General features: G+C 47.6%; 3 protein-coding genes across 5 annotated transcripts; 1 reads left to right on the plus strand and 2 right to left on the minus strand.

The window, feature by feature from the left end:
• Positions 1–110: 110 nt before the first annotated feature.
• Positions 111–5795, plus strand: LOC135649881 (thylakoid ADP,ATP carrier protein, chloroplastic-like). 2 transcript variants are annotated; one of them, XM_065168810.1, is made up of 11 exons: positions 111–512; positions 854–910; positions 3491–3553; positions 3643–3699; positions 3819–3902; positions 4087–4155; positions 4225–4337; positions 4434–4603; positions 5209–5287; positions 5409–5517; positions 5604–5795. In XM_065168810.1, exons 1-10 carry the CDS (start codon positions 183–185, stop codon positions 5509–5511), a joined length of 1125 nt encoding a protein of 374 aa, XP_065024882.1. In that variant the 5' UTR covers positions 111–182; the 3' UTR covers positions 5512–5517; positions 5604–5795. The 2 variants fall into 2 exon arrangements, with proteins under 2 accessions (XP_065024882.1, XP_065024881.1); XM_065168809.1 differs by having other exon boundaries at positions 5409–5493.
• Positions 5796–6851: 1056 nt separating this feature from the next.
• LOC135649879 (auxin transporter-like protein 1) lies at positions 6852–10011 on the minus strand. Of its 2 annotated transcripts, none has more exons than XM_065168808.1 (8): positions 9468–10011; positions 9069–9355; positions 8767–8952; positions 8503–8615; positions 8236–8419; positions 8030–8127; positions 7466–7931; positions 6852–7284 (listed from the first exon to the last, which is right to left on the minus strand). In XM_065168808.1, the coding sequence occupies exons 2-8, from the start codon at positions 9270–9272 to the stop codon at positions 7036–7038; spliced, it is 1500 nt and encodes a 499-aa protein (XP_065024880.1). In that variant the 5' UTR covers positions 9273–9355; positions 9468–10011; the 3' UTR covers positions 6852–7035. The 2 variants fall into 2 exon arrangements, with proteins under 2 accessions (XP_065024880.1, XP_065024879.1); XM_065168807.1 differs by having other exon boundaries at positions 9069–9385.
• Positions 10012–12343: 2332 nt separating this feature from the next.
• LOC103996880 (uncharacterized) lies at positions 12344–16068 on the minus strand. Its single transcript, XM_009417933.3, has 2 exons — positions 13157–16068; positions 12344–13039 (listed from the first exon to the last, which is right to left on the minus strand). Exons 1-2 carry the CDS (start codon positions 14680–14682, stop codon positions 12793–12795), a joined length of 1773 nt encoding a protein of 590 aa, XP_009416208.2. The 5' UTR covers positions 14683–16068; the 3' UTR covers positions 12344–12792.
• Between the last annotated feature and the right edge of the window lie 233 nt (positions 16069–16301).

The raw sequence follows: 16301 nt of genomic DNA on the forward strand, positions 1-16301 counted from the left end.
ATGCCAACATTGGATTCTATAAAAAATCAGAAAAAAAAGAAGAAAATAAATGGGGGCCACTTTGTAGTGTTCAAGGTATAAAGAAATGCAGGGGATTAATATCCCGTTCGTGTCCAATTCCCTTATCGCCTCCTTCCCACTACGCCTTTCCGCCGAAGAGGGCGAGAACGAGGCCGACCACAATGAGGAGGAAGGAGGCGGTGGTGGTGTGGCGTCCCATCCCGGGCCTCGGAGATGCGCCGAGGAGGTTCCCCCCTCCTCGTGCAGTATTCGCGTCCGTCTCCAACGGCGGCGACGGTGGCGTCGCCTCGGGTGTGAGGGATAGGGAGAAGGACAAGGAGGACGGGAGGGAGAGGGAGGCGTTCCCGTCCCCGGAGCAACTTCTGCGGCATCCTCTGGCGCTGCTGGCGCTGGTTCCCGATGGGGCGGCTCTCTTCACGGCCGGGGCCATTGCCGGTGCCGCTGCCAAGACCCTCACCGCGCCTCTCGACCGTGCCAAGCTCCTCATGCAGGCATGCCCTGTACCTCCCTTTTTATCGTCTTCATTAACTCTGTTTCCTGTACAGGACGAAAAAAAATTTCAGTTCACTAACTTGGTTCTTAAACTCGTTTCTTGCTTGCCCCCCTCACGAACCACCCAATTTTGCAAGTATGATTGGGTAATGCTAAATTTCTAACTAGTCGAACCGGATAAGAGTGCTACAGTCTGCTATTTCTGTTTCTGCTTTAATTATATTGAAATCGTGGAGTCTTGGTTAAGAGGAAATGCCTCTAACTCCGATGATTTTATTGTTTCTTTTGTTCTATTGGGTCATAATCAGCTTCTAAGTAAACCTTGCCAATTTGCTTGCAGACTCATGGGTTGCGGGCTGTTGAGCGGACTGGAAAGAAGGCGATTGGTTTCATTGATGTAAAGGCTTCTGTCCTAGCTTCTTCAAATTTTGCAATAACGTCCTGCTTCTGTTTTGTTTTCATGTCTTTTTTTTTTTCTGAATAGTCATGTATTCTTTCATGTTTAATTGTCTTCATGAATGCAAATTAGGACGGTGTTCTATTAGGTCCAATTTGCTTGCAGAAGATATTTCTCATAGAGAGTCAAGTATTAATAAGATTGTTGTCTTCAGAAATTAAATCTGACCAAAATCTTCGGAAACTATCAATGTGCCGTTCTAACTATTGAAGGGAGAGTTATGAAAATCATGATGATGACAATCCAGAATTGTAGGAATTTATGAAGCGAAAGAGATGAGAGTCTGAAGCTTGAATGAAATTGCTGTTCAGATTAATCCAGTTGAAAGGCTGGGGTTGATGTTATAGTTTGGTTTCTGAAATTGTTTCTAGGATTGTGGAAGATGTAAGAGTTTCAAGTCCATGGATAATTCCATCAAGGTTACAATTTTTTTTGTTATTTTCCATCTCAGGACAGTTGTGGGTATTTGGGCTTCAGTATGTAGGATCAAGATTTTAGTGCTAGTTATTGGAGAAACTGGAATAAAGAATGAATTTATGATCTTGGGATCGAGGTTTATACTGATGAAGGATTGTCCTGCGAAAGAGGAACTTGCAAATGCTAGAGATTACTTCATTACTAATTTTGGACTACTTAATTACTATTTGTTGGATGAATATGGTCATATTAGAAAAATATCATAAAAGTTCCCTAGCCTTCTCTGAATGGTTTCACTGACATTATTTTTTGATCAAAACTTATAAATGGTCAGTTGGGATTGATCCACACATGATATTGTACCTAAAAGGGCATATCTGACCTTGATTTAGTGTCTATCCACCATTAGAATCCTGATATGTTGAACTTTGAGTTTCTCTTATATCCAATCTGGCCTCAATATTGTTGGCAGTTGAAATGCTAGAGAGGCAGAGGCAGAAAGAGGGAAAGAAGAAAAGAAGATGCACCGGGCAGTAGTTTCAGCAACGGCTATGAAGCAAAGGGTAAGAGGATTGGGGAAGAGGGGAATAGGAGATGATCCACTGTTGGTGTTAGTCAACGACAGAGAGATAAAGGAAGAGTACAGATCTTAAATGGATAGTACTCCGGTTAATACAAATCAAGTTTGTTTCTCCTATTTAGACCAGGAGTTGCTGTAAATCTCTTATATCTGGTTCAGGCTTATCCATGCTAGCCCGACCTAGTTTAGGTATTATGTAACCTCATCTTGACTTAGATTGTTTAAGCTACTTTTATTTTGTCTAGAACCATTCAATCTATCCCCATCCAGGCTAGGATTGACCAAATGACATCAAGAACCTGTTTATCTAGCATACCATATGGGTTGATAACTTGATATAATGGTGGCTTGCAAGTCCATACGAATGTCTTTGATATGGATATATCATAACAGAACCAGGGAAGACCATTAATTGGAAGTGTTACAACTTACATGCCAATCATGCCATATCCAGTTATGGATTGTACAATTTAATTGGGTTGAGAACTGATAGTTGTTCAGAAATTTTATCAACATCAGGCCTAATTAGATTGGTGATGAACCAGAACAAAGGTTCATCTTATTCATTGATGGGCCTTGATCATAAATAGTTCATGCTGCTTTATGTTTATTGTTTGTAATTTGGATACCTTTCTTTAGTCACATGTCATCTTTAGCATACTTCTAATGACCTGTCTGGCATGCATGTATATATATATATATATATATATATATACACACACACGTGTGTGTTTGTGTGTGTGTGTGTGTGTGTGTATGTGCATGTGTGTATATATATATACGTATGATACTGGTTCCAATGGTTAAGTTTTTGCAATGAACAAAGAAAAATAGTAAGATATAGTCAAGTTTCTTTAGCAGGAGGATCTTGGATGTAGTGGACATGCAAAAGTTTAATTTGAAACGTCCATAAGGAGCTATCTATTGTTGTATGAATGTAGAGAGACATTAACCTAGAGTAAAGTATATCTGCATATATTCCCCGTAAAGAATGCAAAACATAATATAATAGGATATCAATGTTGTTTTAGACTGTTTTGTAATTAGCAGATCAAAATCAAGTGACAAGTCATTGATTTTCATTGTCTAGGCTTACTGTCTAATTGGCAGGTAATGCGACGTAGAAACAATTCAGATTAGGAGTTCAGAGGAGTGAAAGACAGTGAGACTTGGTCAGAAGTAATACAAAGTGAATATAATGGCCATTAGTTTGTCTAGTGTAGGTACTGATAAAGCTGAACACTGGAAGAGGATTCATGTAGCTGACCTGAGGAGTTGGGATGCCAAGTTCTTTTTATTATTTCTGTTTGAGGCAATCTACTTTCATTTCTTCATTTGACTTTTGTTTTATTGGTTTAGGAAGATGTTCCTGCCATGTATGATGTAGTTTATTATTGTTTTCTAGTTCATTTTTTTCTTGTTCGATCCGTCGTACCCTAAAAACATATTTGTATGCAGTGGTCTCAGGAGCATAGAATTACATGTTTATGCTAATGCTTGATCTTATCATTCATTGCTTTCAGGCTATAACATTGATAGGGAAGGAAGATGGGATTAAAGGCTACTGGAAAGGGAATTTACCCCAGGTGCCTTGCATTTGCTACCTGTCATGCTGCAGATCAAAAGTTTGTCCATTGAGTTTTCCAGTTTCTAAATGAGTCTTAAATGATTACAGGTGATACGAATAATTCCATATAGCGCAGTTCAACTCTTTTCTTATGAACTTTACAAGGTAGGGGAACTTCATTTTTTTTGTTGCTGTCTTGCATGGTTGTTTTTTGTCTGTTACATAACATTGAAATGGAGTTCTTGATCTTTCACATGCCATTTATGTTTTCCATTTGATTGTAGAAACTCTTTAGTAAAAAGGATGGGGAACTTTCCATTGTAGGGAGGCTTGCAGCAGGGGCTTGTGCTGGAATGACATCCACACTAGTGAGTTTTTACAGAATCAAATCATGTGCTTGTTTGCTTAAGTGTTTCCTTCATGGTGGCTGTTCTTGTTTTAAGTAATACATGTTTCCACTTAGGACATGATTAGATCAGTTATCCTTTTGCAAAATGCATGTTTGTTAAGAGTAATGCTAGTTTATTGTGAACTTAATTTATTTTTTAATAGGTAACATATCCATTGGATGTCCTAAGGCTAAGGCTTGCAGTTGAACCTGGTTGTAGAACAATGTCCCAGGTAAACTTTGTTATACTTGGTACTTACTTTTGGTTTTTAGAAATATGATACAAATTATTTATCTTTCAGGTTGCTCTTAATATGCTAAGAGATGAAGGGCTAGCATCGTTTTACAGTGGTCTTGGTCCTTCTCTTATTGGGATAGCGCCATATATTGCCGTTAACTTCTGTGTGTTTGACTTGTGAGGTTACTCAATTCATTTCTCTTGGTAGCTTAGTGAGAAACATCTTGAATCAGAATCCTATTGACATGGTTTTCTTTTATATACAATTGGTAGGGTGAAGAAGTCACTCCCAGAAAAGTACCAAAAGAGGCCGGAAACATCTCTTGCAACTGCACTGGTCTCGGCAACAATTGCTACACTTATGTGCTACCCTCTGGATACTGTGAGAAGACAGATGCAGATGAAAGGTTCACCTTACAATACTATTTTCGATGCCTTCCCAGGTAATAGCATGTTCTCAATCACTGTATTTGATTGATGATCAATGACTAGTCATTATATCTGTTTATCATTCTGTGTGCACCTTAACTCGATATCATGGGAAACCTATATATATTCGGCATAGCGTTTCATTTGTGATATCTCTAATCTTGGCCCCATAGGAGATAAGGATAGTAAGCAAATGATTAGGAGTGTTTGCTTATGTAGAGATTTTGATGATTGATAACAACAATTCTGACAAGCGAAAAGAAAGCCCAAAACAGATCATGTTACTCGTTAGAAGTTTGAACCTTAGCAGTCTTGTGCACAAACATAATAAAGTGTCTAAATGAAACTGCCAAAAATCTTTTACTACAAGAAGGGTGCCACTCAACGTAAACTATCGTATGGTTATGCTCTTACCAAACTGAAGCCATGTCTGATTATTCTTTTGTTGTTTTATTGCCTGGCCTCTATAAAGATATCAATGACAATCATCAAGTTGCTTCATGCAGTCATGCATGAACTGCTCAAAGTGGTCATCTTTTGAATTGCTTTCCTGTTTCTCAATGGCAAAATTTTCAAACAAATTTACCTTATAATAATTGCGTTGTCTATGCAAGCTCAGGTATCGTGGAGCGTGATGGCTTCTTCGGCTTATATCGAGGTTTTGTGCCCAATACATTGAAAAATCTGCCAAACAGCAGGTTGGCCTTTTCATCCATATTCGTTAAGCTGTTTAGATTCTCCTGTGATGCGGATAGCATGATCAATTTTAGTTTACAATTTGGTCATCCTTCTGCTCATAAAGGCGTCAATTGTCTGCAGCATTAGGCTTACAACCTTTGACATGGTCAAGAGCCTAATATCATCTGGGCGGAAGGAACTTGAGAGAATTAGTGCTGGGAACAAGGTGAAATTGGTTAGCTAATTCATGGTTCGTCACCACCTCTGTTTATAGTGAACCAAATTTTGTGGATGATATTGTCTTTATGATAATAATTTAACTTCAAATGACTGTAGGAGCATCTAATCGGTTGTGCAGAAGCAAAAGAGGGCAAGATATAATTCCTATCCCGTGTCTGATTGGTGCTGGATACGGCCAGATAAGCATGCATCTTTCACATTTTTACGATTATTTTGTTTGAAACTTTCAGATAGATTCCATTTATCAGATATTTAAATGCCTAAACAACAGAGTGGTTTTTTGATTGAGTTTTCCGGGCACATTTTGGTTGCCCTCATTGCTACGCCGCTTTCTTTATGTGATGATAGTATTATTTACAGAATACCTACGCTTTAGTTCCACATCTGAAATAGAAGAACCAAGTTGAATTATAATGTCTCGATGGTCTATTACTATTAACTTGTGTTGAAGTATTTTGGGCCACATGGTTCTAGGTCTATGCATTGAGCCTAATTAGAAGCTCATGTAGAAAAATACGGGTTGTGACAGGTGTCACATGTATCATCATAAGGTTCGATGAATTGAATTAGATTATGATAGCTTTTTGGTATATCTTCAGTAATTTAATTTTGATTTTGATGTGCTGTCTTTAATCTCTGACAAAAGATCCATGTAGTCAATTTCAAATAGTTAAAATTTACGGTTTTGTTGTCCTCATTTATATTTCTTTGATAGTAACCTTAACCCATAAGAGAAGAATTAAATCAGATTATAAGAGTTTGACAGTATATTTTAAGTAATCGAAAGAATTTTGGAACTGTCAGTTATCCTGTTGTGGTCGGTGTGGTGACAGGAAAGAGATCTTGGTGGAAGGCCTATGCGAGGGGTAACACCTTTGTGGTCTCGAGTTATATAACTGGACTCGGTCTTTGACCATGATCCTCTTAAATCAAGATCGATGCACATCTATTCATTGATTGTCGGCTATACACAAATTGGCCAGACCAAACAAAACTTAGTTAGTTCATCAATAAATGGTAAATCATTAGAAAAATGAACTTAGACTTGCATAATGGACTTGGAGTCGTAGGATGTGCATCCAATCTCGTTCATGAATAGATATCCTCTGATATCGTCATTACTTCTCCTATACTTAATTTAGGATATTGCAGATGTGCTTTTGGCTCCCTTTTGGATATTAATATCCAAAATTCGTGCATTAACCATAAATCTGATTCACCAGCCTGGTTCGTATATATAACTATGTCCGTATGAAGTCAAAGAGAGTGTGGCCTTTTCAGTATCAACCATATGCAATCACACTGTACTCTGACAGGACCAGCGACCAATCATTGTCCACGGCATTGAAAAGGATATATAGGATTCTAGGGCAGAAACCCACAGCAAAGCATTCAAAACAAATGGAGAGCATTCCTTTCTTTTTCTCCCCTTAGTACATTACAGGTGAATAGAGAGACATCACAAGCCCGAACATTTGAGTAGGAAATTTGATGTATGAAGGACGTGGTAGGGAGGGCAGCAGCTGGATCAGTGATGATGCTGCTGCTGCTGCTGCTGCAGCGTTTGAGGAGCAGGGGCGGACGGTGGCAGCGGCTTGGGGCACTGGTAGCACTTGGCGAAGAGGCCGAAGGTGTCCACCTGCCTCACGAAGTTGGTCATGCTCGCCCATCCGCCGAGCCCGAAGCCGACCACCAGCACCCACCCCACCACGAAGGCGTTCACCGCGTACATCGCCGTCCAGCTGGGCAGGAAGAAGGGAGGCTTCTCTGCAGCATTCTGCAACAACAGCAAAGATGAGAATGAGAACTCTCTACGGTCGTCGGACGACACAAGTCTCCCGCACTACACCATCTCTGTTAGGAGCTGCAGCTACAGCCGTTTCGTGGGGTGGGATACATTGTATAATAGTTCATCGATCAAATCCAAACTACAGGGGGGGTTGTAATAGCGAGCTTACCTGCCGCGCGGATGGCGTTCGGTAGGTGAGCATGTGAGCCATGGCGGGGATGATGTAGACGGTGAAGCTGACGAGGAGCGCCCCGACCGCGGAGTTGATGGGGCCGAAGAAGGGGAAGATGATGGCCAGGAACCAGATGGGGACGACCACCGGGAGACGAACGAGGGCGCGGAGGCAGATGCTTTTGGTGTCATGCATCCCGATCACCTTCTCCCACACGAAGTAGAGCGGGGTGCAGGCGAAGCCGAAGGTGATGAACTGGTGGATCAACATGAGGATCACCGCCGCGTCCCTCCACCCCGTCTTGGGCAGCAGCGAGAAGGCGTTGGAGTGGGTGAGGAGCTGATCCCCGAAGGCCCAGTACATGGCGGCCGCCGACGGCAGCGTCAGCGCGAACACGTACACCGTAGCCAGCAGGTAGATGTTCTTGAACTTCTGCGGCTTCCACATGGCATGCATGATCTCCCTGCACAAGGAAGACGACGGAAAACAGAGCAGTTCTTTACTGCGATCGAGATGGAGACCGGGACCGGAGCCTACGGAAAAGTCGAAGTGAACACTCACACGGTGACGGCGTGGCCACCGAACGTGTAGAGTATGTTGGTGGCGCCCGTGAAGTACAACACCAGCTTCGTTGGACCCGAGTGGGTTACCTCTTCCGCCTGCATCATCCATCCAAAAAGGCACCTCGTCGTCGTCATTCCTCCTCATGGACGATGAACCAACAGACCAACTAGATTCTACCAAGCTGATCGAGCCATCTACTTAACCTGGCCATGGACGACGGCGGCGATGGTGAGGTACCAGGCGGTGTAGGTGGTCATGCCGAGGCCGAGAAAGGACCATATCCTGTAGTTATGGAAGGAGGGTATGAACACTGTCGTCGAGCAGCAGGCGCCAAATATGTATGTCCATGTCCTCTTATCCAGCCGGTCGTTGATGTAGTATATGTTGCTGCTCCGCCACCGGATCAGATCACAGAACGAAGGAGAGGGATGGAGAGAGAGAGAGAGAGAGAGAGAGAAAGGAAGAAGTACCTGGCACAGGCGATGAGCTGGATGACGGAGCCGAAGAGGAGGAAGGTGCAGTTGAAGGCGAGGCCGGCGGCTTTCCAGTACGGCCCCAGCAGCCCATCCAACACCTCGAACCACTGTCACAGATGAAACGGGCGAGAGAGGTCACATGGAATCTTTGGGAAGTTGGGTGTAGATGGGGATAAGAAGGAACCTTTTTCTTCTAAAGGTGGAAAGCAAATCAAGATCGAGAGTGGGCACCGAGGAAGAAGAGATGGGGGAGCTGACCTGGATAACGTGATTCTTGAAGCTGACCTTCTCCTTCTCCTTTCGGGTGCGGTACTCGACGTAGAGTACGCTGATGAGGTACGCCGTCCAGCTGCCGAGGAAGCCGTAGAACAGCTGCAGGATCAGCCCCGACAGCATCCCCAACTGTGAGAACGAGTACGGCAGCGTCAACAGCACCTGCGCCACCTGCAACATCGCCACCGGTATCCCACACGACGACGACAACTCCATCGATCAGCGGAGACTAGCAAGAACAACACGAAAGGATCTCGATGGATATATAATCGATCGGCGTGGAGTACTTGATTGGAGGCGCAGCTGAACCAGGCGTCCCAGGCGGAGCCGCCGTGCCAGAGGAGGTTCTTCATGCTGAGTATGGACTCCTCTCCGTCCTCTTCCTTGCCGCCCCCCCCGCCGTCGCCATCTCCGTGCTCCGTCTCATTGTTGAGGGTAGTAATGCCGCTGGCCACGATGGCAGCTTCCTCCGCTTGCTTCTGCGGCACCATCTTCTCCTCGGTCTCCGAGCGTCGCCCCGAGATTCCCTTTCCCGGCCCGCCTCCTCTTCCTCCCGACAGCAGCGGCGACGAAGCTGGACGAATCACGGTACACGACGTAAGATCTGGATCACAGAGAGGAACAATAAAGACGGCACCGACGACAGTAGGAGAGGAGGCGAATGAGACACGGATTGGATTCCTCACCTTCCTTTCCTCTGCGCTTCTCGTTCTCAGCACTGATCCGACCTGCCTTCCTTTATTGCACCTCCTCTACATCTTTCTCCGTGTGAGAGACTGCGAAGCGCTCATCCGCGCCGAAGACAGGGCCGAAGCCGCAGTAAACATACGCTGCTCGGAGCTCGAGCAACGAGGAGGGATCGAGTGCTGGTGGCAGCCTTTTAGCCGAAACGTACTTGCAAGTCCTCCTCCCGGTCGTTGGTGCTGCCGCTCACCGTGCTCTCTTCACAAGAATCGCTGCTGGGGAGTTAAAAGGGGGAGCACGTAAACTGAGACGAGGGATGTAAGAGTAGCCGCAGCAGCAGCAGCAGAAGGTATATGATGGCAGAGAGTGCAGGAAAGTCTTAGCTGGATGGGTCCATCGCTTCACACCTTCATAAATGCCTCCGATCTTTGCTTTTTGTTGGTCTCAAAAAGCAAATAGCTTATCATAAATCTCAATAAGTTTCAAGGATTGTGATCATTTGGATCCACCAAAAAGATTACACATATCCGATTCAGCCAACAAATTCCTGTCATCAGTATCCGTCCATCCATCCATATGCTTGTGAATAGTTTTTGGACCTCAGGAAGCTATAAGCTAGAAGAGAAAAACCTGTGTTGCTTTCCTCATTAAGTTTGCTTTTCCTCTTGAATGGCCTTTTGGGTCAAACATCCTCTATTTGTGGTCCACAAACAACGAAAACATATAAAGAAAGAAGTGGCAATTGTTTGTTCGAAAATACTTATTGGAGATGGCAATAAGATTCGTATGGGAGTCGCATAGGGGTCATCATCGAGCGAGTAGGTGGGATGGGCAACTTACAGAGGGAGGACCAATCTCCTGCACTCTCCATTCCTCCCATGCCTCTCCACCATCCCTCGGTGCTGAGTCTTACCTGCAAGCGCATGTAGTTCTCGTCCGCTCCATCACATTTCTTGGGACTTACTGTCAGTGGCTCCATTTGTGCCTTGGAAGGACCACATGATTGAAGGAGGAGAAGGCGGCTTTGTAGGGTAATGACCCATGTTTACAACTGGGTCTCTCTTTATGTGCATGGCAGTCAGAGGCAGCACATGTGTGAAAAGGTCGAGAAGCAAGAAGACGGGAAGTGCAAAGATGAGGGGGAGGCGCACTTGGATGACTCTCACTGCTCCCCACTCACGTGTGCCGTCAGTCTTTGAACGCCACAAGAGAGAGAGAGAGAGGAGCAGCAATGCATTCATGCAGGCAGCAGGTTATGAGCTTGGTTGCAGGCTGCATGGCATCGTTTGTTGGGTGCTCAGACGTTCAAGCCTCGCCATTATGATGCTGGGAGAGAAAGGAATGCGGAAGGCATCGATAGGCTGATACATCACGGCCACCTCTTCTTGCCTGCTCCACCTTCACACCCCCTCCCTGTCTCCCTCTTGTCCGCCTCAGAGATGTCGATAAGGCGAGATCGATCCGCACATGGTGGTGTGTCCCATCGGGAAAAGGAAGCCCGGAGAGGTCATCTGCCTCCTGCCCAACTTAATGGGCGACAACCATGCAAGTGTTCCACCCATCCCGTCTCCTTCAGTGATAGACCATGCCTCTGGTGGTCTTAGCGCTGCTCCTCGCCCTTCGATGGCTGTCGATCGTATGCTACCGTTAGAATACACCGGAAGATATCTGGACATGGATTAAGGGTGAGGGTGATGGGATGCGGAGTAATGAAATCTTTGTCTTGTCTACCCACCGAAGCCTTGGAACAGCGAAACCACTGTGGGAGATTCTTCATCTTAACCGTTTGCTCTTCATACGTTGGTGTCGGGGGTGGCGTCGTCGGTTGGGCCACCCACGGAGAGATGAGAGCACAGGAGGACTAAACCCTTTCAGTGCCTCTAATCTACCATCTTTTGAATGAGGCTCTCCAACTGCCGGCCATGATCGAGCAGAGCTCCTCAAAATACTCTTGTCGACGATGGAAGGAGAGAGGCTGAGGCATCGCGCACAGGAGGAGCTGCTGCACGCGTGCAGTGCTTGAAATCTGCTCCCTAATCAAAGCGCACTGCTCATAACTCGGTTGGGTTGATTGATGTCACTTTGGACAAAGATGGGAAAGAAAAAGGACGATCGAATAAGATGCCGGACATGCAAATGTCGTCTCGAGTCGTTCGTGGTACAAACCCTCCTGTTGTGGGAAACAACTCTGAGCCGTGGCCTCGGGGCCGACGCGGCTCGGTTCGGGTCCGGACGACGGGGATCTCCCTGGGGCGTTCCTCGAGCCCGCTGAGGCGGTCGAGTGCGGTGTCCGATCGGGACGGTGTAGTCGTCTCCTCCGGGCAGGAACTCCTCGCCTGCGCGTCCGGAGGGGACCTTCAGCTTCGCACCTGTACAAAGGTTGGGCCGAGGCGCTCGGCCCGACCCCTCCGACGATCAAGTTAGCAGATGTGGAGGGGGTTTCAGATGAAGAAGTGTTTTTGTGTGTCTGTCTCTCCCCCTCCCCCCCCCCCCCCCCTCCCTTTCTAACGAACGAGAGGGTATTTATAGGGAAGCATACTGCTTCCTGAGCTACCCACTTGTAGGGGGCAGGCTGATAGCGTCTGACTTTGTGTTGGCGTGGCGTGAAGAATTGAGCTTTGACAGGATGTTAATACGCCTCAGTCAGCGTTCCGGTCTGCATTGACCTGGTGCTGTTGTGTGAGACGTCATCTGACGTCAATCGGGTCTTATCATAATTACTATCCTCATCACCTCCCCACTTCAAATCGATTTCGAGTCATATCTCAGTCTAAAGTGTAAGATAATTTACTCGAAGGTTTGGGTAACAAACCACTGCCATGTGGCTTTGGCATGATCAGATATTAGAGAAAAATACATACATACATACACATAGGAATTGGATTCCGAATGACATCATATTCTTGAAAACTTGAACCAAAATCACTTGAATGAATCAGTGCCATACGATTTAGTTTCGATTATTGGAAATTAGAAGCACCTCTCTCTCTCTCTCTCTCTTGTTTTTGTACACTCATTGAGATGCTTTACTACTGTAATCATTGCGACTGGGATGCAATTTTACTTGAGCCTTTGATTTGGGTTCATTATGTAGCCTACTGGGCTGGGCTGCTGTAAAGTGGAACCGAGTTAACCTGGTTTGGTCGATCCGATTGTTGACCCGGTCTCCATCCCAGCTTCGCAAAGACGACTCGACCAGACCAGAAATAGATCGGCCTTTGATTTGGGTTTCGTCTTAGCAGGAATAGTTGAGCCGCACAGCCTTTCTTGGGCTTCTACGGCGTTACCATTGTTTGTGGAGGCAGAGATCGTGTTGATCTCCTGCTGCTACCATGCATCGTTGTTGCCGTCGTCAAGGGGATAGCAGGTGTCCTCGCCGCCCGTGCTCCACAGGAAGTGGGCGTAGTTCGCTGCGTGGACGGTGTTGCCGGGGTCCGCGGCGATGGCTTCCAAGTAGGTCTCCTCCGCTGCCTCCAGGTCCTTCCTCGCCAGCCACAGGAAGCTCGCATACCGACCCAATGCCTCTGCGTCCGCCGGCTTCAACCCTGCCGCCCTTTTGAAGTAGTACTCCGCCCTGTCACATGCCCAAGCCAGTCTTATTCCTCTCGCCTCCAGCACACATGGCGAGGGTTCGGCATCTCTGTGAGACAATTCGACAAACAGCTTGCGGGGGGGCAGCAATCCAGGTTACCTGTCGTGATCGTGGTGGACGACATGGAGGAACTGAGCGAAGTTGGCGAGTAGAAGCGCGTTCTCCGGGTCCTGCGACAGGGCGTGTTGGTACATGATCTCCGTCCGCAGGTAGCCCGAGTAGTCGTCCGGCTCCAGTTCCACTGCCACAGGCGAGACCAACCGCCGCACCGTCTCCGGGTCCATGAGCGCCTCGTCCCTCGTGCTCGACTGTATACTTGCCACTTCCTCACGTATCCCTTTCCAAACCCTCGCCTCCTCCTCCGCCCTCGCTGCTGCCACCGCCACCAACGCGCCATCTTCCGTCGCACTTTGTTCCCCCTCCTCGGCGTTCACCGCCCCCGAAGCCGTCGAGATCCCGTCGGGGAGGATCGTCGAGCAAGCGGAGGATCCGCCATCGGGCTGCCCGTCTCCCGTGGCCCCCGCGACCGGCCTTGCCTTCCCTCCACCGCCGGCGCCGCTACCTCCGATGGATGCAGTTCGCCCGGTGGGGGAGAACGTCTTGACGATGGAGGATTGGTTATGATGACTTTGGCGACGCTCCTCCACCACGACCGTCTCGACCAGCGACTGTTGGGTCGGCGGATCGGGCGCAGACATGGCGGAAGCGTCGAGGTGGCCCATGGAGTAGACGGTGAAGTTGGCAAGGAGGAGCATGATCGAGACCATAAGGGTCGGGGTGCAGGAGAAGATCTGCTGGAAGAGCCAGACGAAGGAGGAGTTCATCTCGCGCTTCACCCGCGCCAGAATTCCCTGGAGGTCCTCGCGGCAGAGCACCTCCCGCATCTGGAGCGTGTAGCTCTGGAGCTCGCGGATCATGAACACCATGGACGAGAAGGCCCGCTTCACGGAGCAGCAGGCCGACTCGCCCGTCTCCCGGAACCACCCATCCTCCCGACGCTTCTTCCTCTTTATGATACGCAGCGACAGCGGCAGCTCGACGCTGTTTGCGCTCCTCTCCACGCTGGGCGGCACAATCTGGTCGGGCCAGTCCGGCGTCTCCGGCAGGACGGGCAGCCACTGCAGCTCTGTCGACGAAAAGGGCACAGGAGAAATTACCGGGCTAAACTCGGAGCCAAAGCACGAAAAGGATCCCGAGGCATCGCCTTCCTCGCTCCTCCATGACTCGGAATGAGCCACCGAGTCTTCGCTGCCATCTGCCCGCTCCTGTTGCAGCTCGAGGGCCAATCCCTCGAGCCTCTGCAGAAACTCCTCCTCTTCCTCCTCGTCGCCACCCTGTGCTGCGAAGTGCTCAAGGCTGGCACTGAAGGGCCGGCGTGGTGCTTGCTGCCGACTCCGCCTTCCACGACCCCTGTGAGTCTCCGACGACCTAGCCCTCAACAGCTTGCCAGAGCCGGCACCGAGGAAGGCAGACGCGAGGACGCAGTCGCAGACACCGGCAGCAGCACCCATCCGCTTGCTGGAGCCGAGAGGCGAGACTGCGGCAGCGGCCTGGGAGGAATTCAGGGAGTTGGTGGGCGACAGCTGCGACCACCGCGTGCAAGTCGCTGCGACCTGAACTCCCATCTCCCGCCCCCCTGCTCACGACACACCGAAGCTTACAGGCACACAGCTAATATCCCTCTTCTCGCCGGACCCCGGGAAGGACTGGATCTAAAAGGGAAACTTCCTCTCACTCTCGGCTTCAGAGATCGGAGAAAGAGGAAACCGGAACAAGAACCAAGACAGAGAGTAGAGGAGACGAGATCGACACTAGTAGAATGCAATCTGGGCCAGATGCCACGGCCATGTTTTGTCCCCGGGGCGCATCGCTATAGAACACCTGCTCTTATATACGCACACGTCTTGGCTTATACATGTTTTACTTATAAATTATAAATCAGCAATGGTGATTGGGGGGATCAACGACAAGTGTGTTTACCGTGACCGGACGCACCTTTTACCGCATGCGCCTCGGTGCCCTCTCGCGGAGGGAGAATGAAACATGTTAGCTACTTACTAAATACACGCGGCGTCCACTTCCCCTTCACGTGGCACCGCTGGTTATGACAGTGCCGTGCCCCTTTGCCTGTGCGGTAAAAGGATGCGGCTTGGGAGGAAACATCGGTTTCATTTTGGACCCGATTTCACCTGATTCAATTTCAATTTCGGACCAATTTAGTTCCAATTTGAACCACTCCTGTGTGAGGCTTCCCCCACACGTCCCTGTGGTCACCCCATGCATGGACTACTGAACTGGACATCCATCCTATGTATAACCGGAAATCAATTAGTTGATTGACGAGAACCATTTAAGATGGCTTGGCGCACAATTGTAAGGGTTCAAAGACTGGTGCAAAGAGTAATTTTTCAAAACACGACACCATCTGTTTAAATCCAGATCGAACACCTTTAATCATGTTCACTTTCCATGTGGTTGTCATGGCTGCAACACATACTAAGGGTACAGCAGAATTCCAGTTGGCCAACTTGTACGCTAGCGTTACAAAAGGTTCCCTTCTTTTTTTGGCCGAATGAATGTGAAATCGCATGCTCAAATGGAGATTTGAAATAACAAAGCAAGGGACAAATTAGATATGGGCTGCGAGCGTAGACGCCAAACCTCACTTGTGCCCATCAGACTACCACCCGACGTTTTGACTATGTTTATGATCGATTAAAGAACTCAGATTTGACGGCTGACATTAGGCTTCTCGATAATGTCAGTATCCAGCACGAGTTGCTATCACATAAACCGATACCGATAGGTAAGAAATCGGAAATAAAATCAAACGCCTGTCGACATCGCTCGAGCGAGATTTTAATCTCCTCGGTCAATGGCGTCGTGCCTAAAGGTAAAGAACTAAGCCACGTTATACCCTTTTAATCTCCTTGTTCCATGCTTCCCATCTCCTCGTCCTCGCCCGTCACAGTAATTTAAACGGTAAGAAAGCACAAGGAAGAGAGGCAAAGAAATATCTACCAGAGACGTACGGATTCGGTTGGTTTTGATTTCTGGGCCACGGAGGATGCCCCACAGATGCTCCTTCGTTCGCAAGCAGCTGAGCTGAGAGGACCCCAGCAGCGTCGCAGCATTCCAACCGCTAGCGGCCGTCCTTTCTGCCTCACCTGTCCGGATCCAGAAAAAAAGAACATCATATTTCAATCACAAAATAAAGTTCAGCATCTTATGAAAGAACGGTGAC

This window comes from Musa acuminata, chromosome BXJ3-9 (genome assembly GCF_036884655.1).
Source record: "Musa acuminata AAA Group cultivar baxijiao chromosome BXJ3-9, Cavendish_Baxijiao_AAA, whole genome shotgun sequence".
NCBI lineage: Eukaryota > Viridiplantae > Streptophyta > Magnoliopsida > Zingiberales > Musaceae > Musa > Musa acuminata.

Coding starts and splice junctions, on each gene's coding strand:
- LOC103996880 (XM_009417933.3), bottom strand. CDS start 14,682: ATGGGAGTTCAGGTCGCAGCGACTTGCACGCGGTGGTCGCAGCTGTCG. Junction 13,040..13,156: donor GTCCACCACGATCACGACAG/GTAACCTGGATT, acceptor GGCATGTGACAG/GGCGGAGTACTACTTCAAAA.
- LOC135649881 (XM_065168809.1), top strand. CDS start 183: ATGAGGAGGAAGGAGGCGGTGGTGGTGTGGCGTCCCATCCCGGGCCTC. Junction 4,338..4,433: donor AACTTCTGTGTGTTTGACTT/GTGAGGTTACTC, acceptor TACAATTGGTAG/GGTGAAGAAGTCACTCCCAG. Junction 5,494..5,603: donor GAATTAGTGCTGGGAACAAG/GTGAAATTGGTT, acceptor AAATGACTGTAG/GAGCATCTAATCGGTTGTGC.
- LOC135649879 (XM_065168808.1), bottom strand. CDS start 9,272: ATGGTGCCGCAGAAGCAAGCGGAGGAAGCTGCCATCGTGGCCAGCGGC. Junction 8,616..8,766: donor TCAAGAATCACGTTATCCAG/GTCAGCTCCCCC, acceptor CATCTGTGACAG/TGGTTCGAGGTGTTGGATGG. Junction 7,932..8,029: donor GGTGGCCACGCCGTCACCGT/GTGAGTGTTCAC, acceptor TTCCTTGTGCAG/GGAGATCATGCATGCCATGT.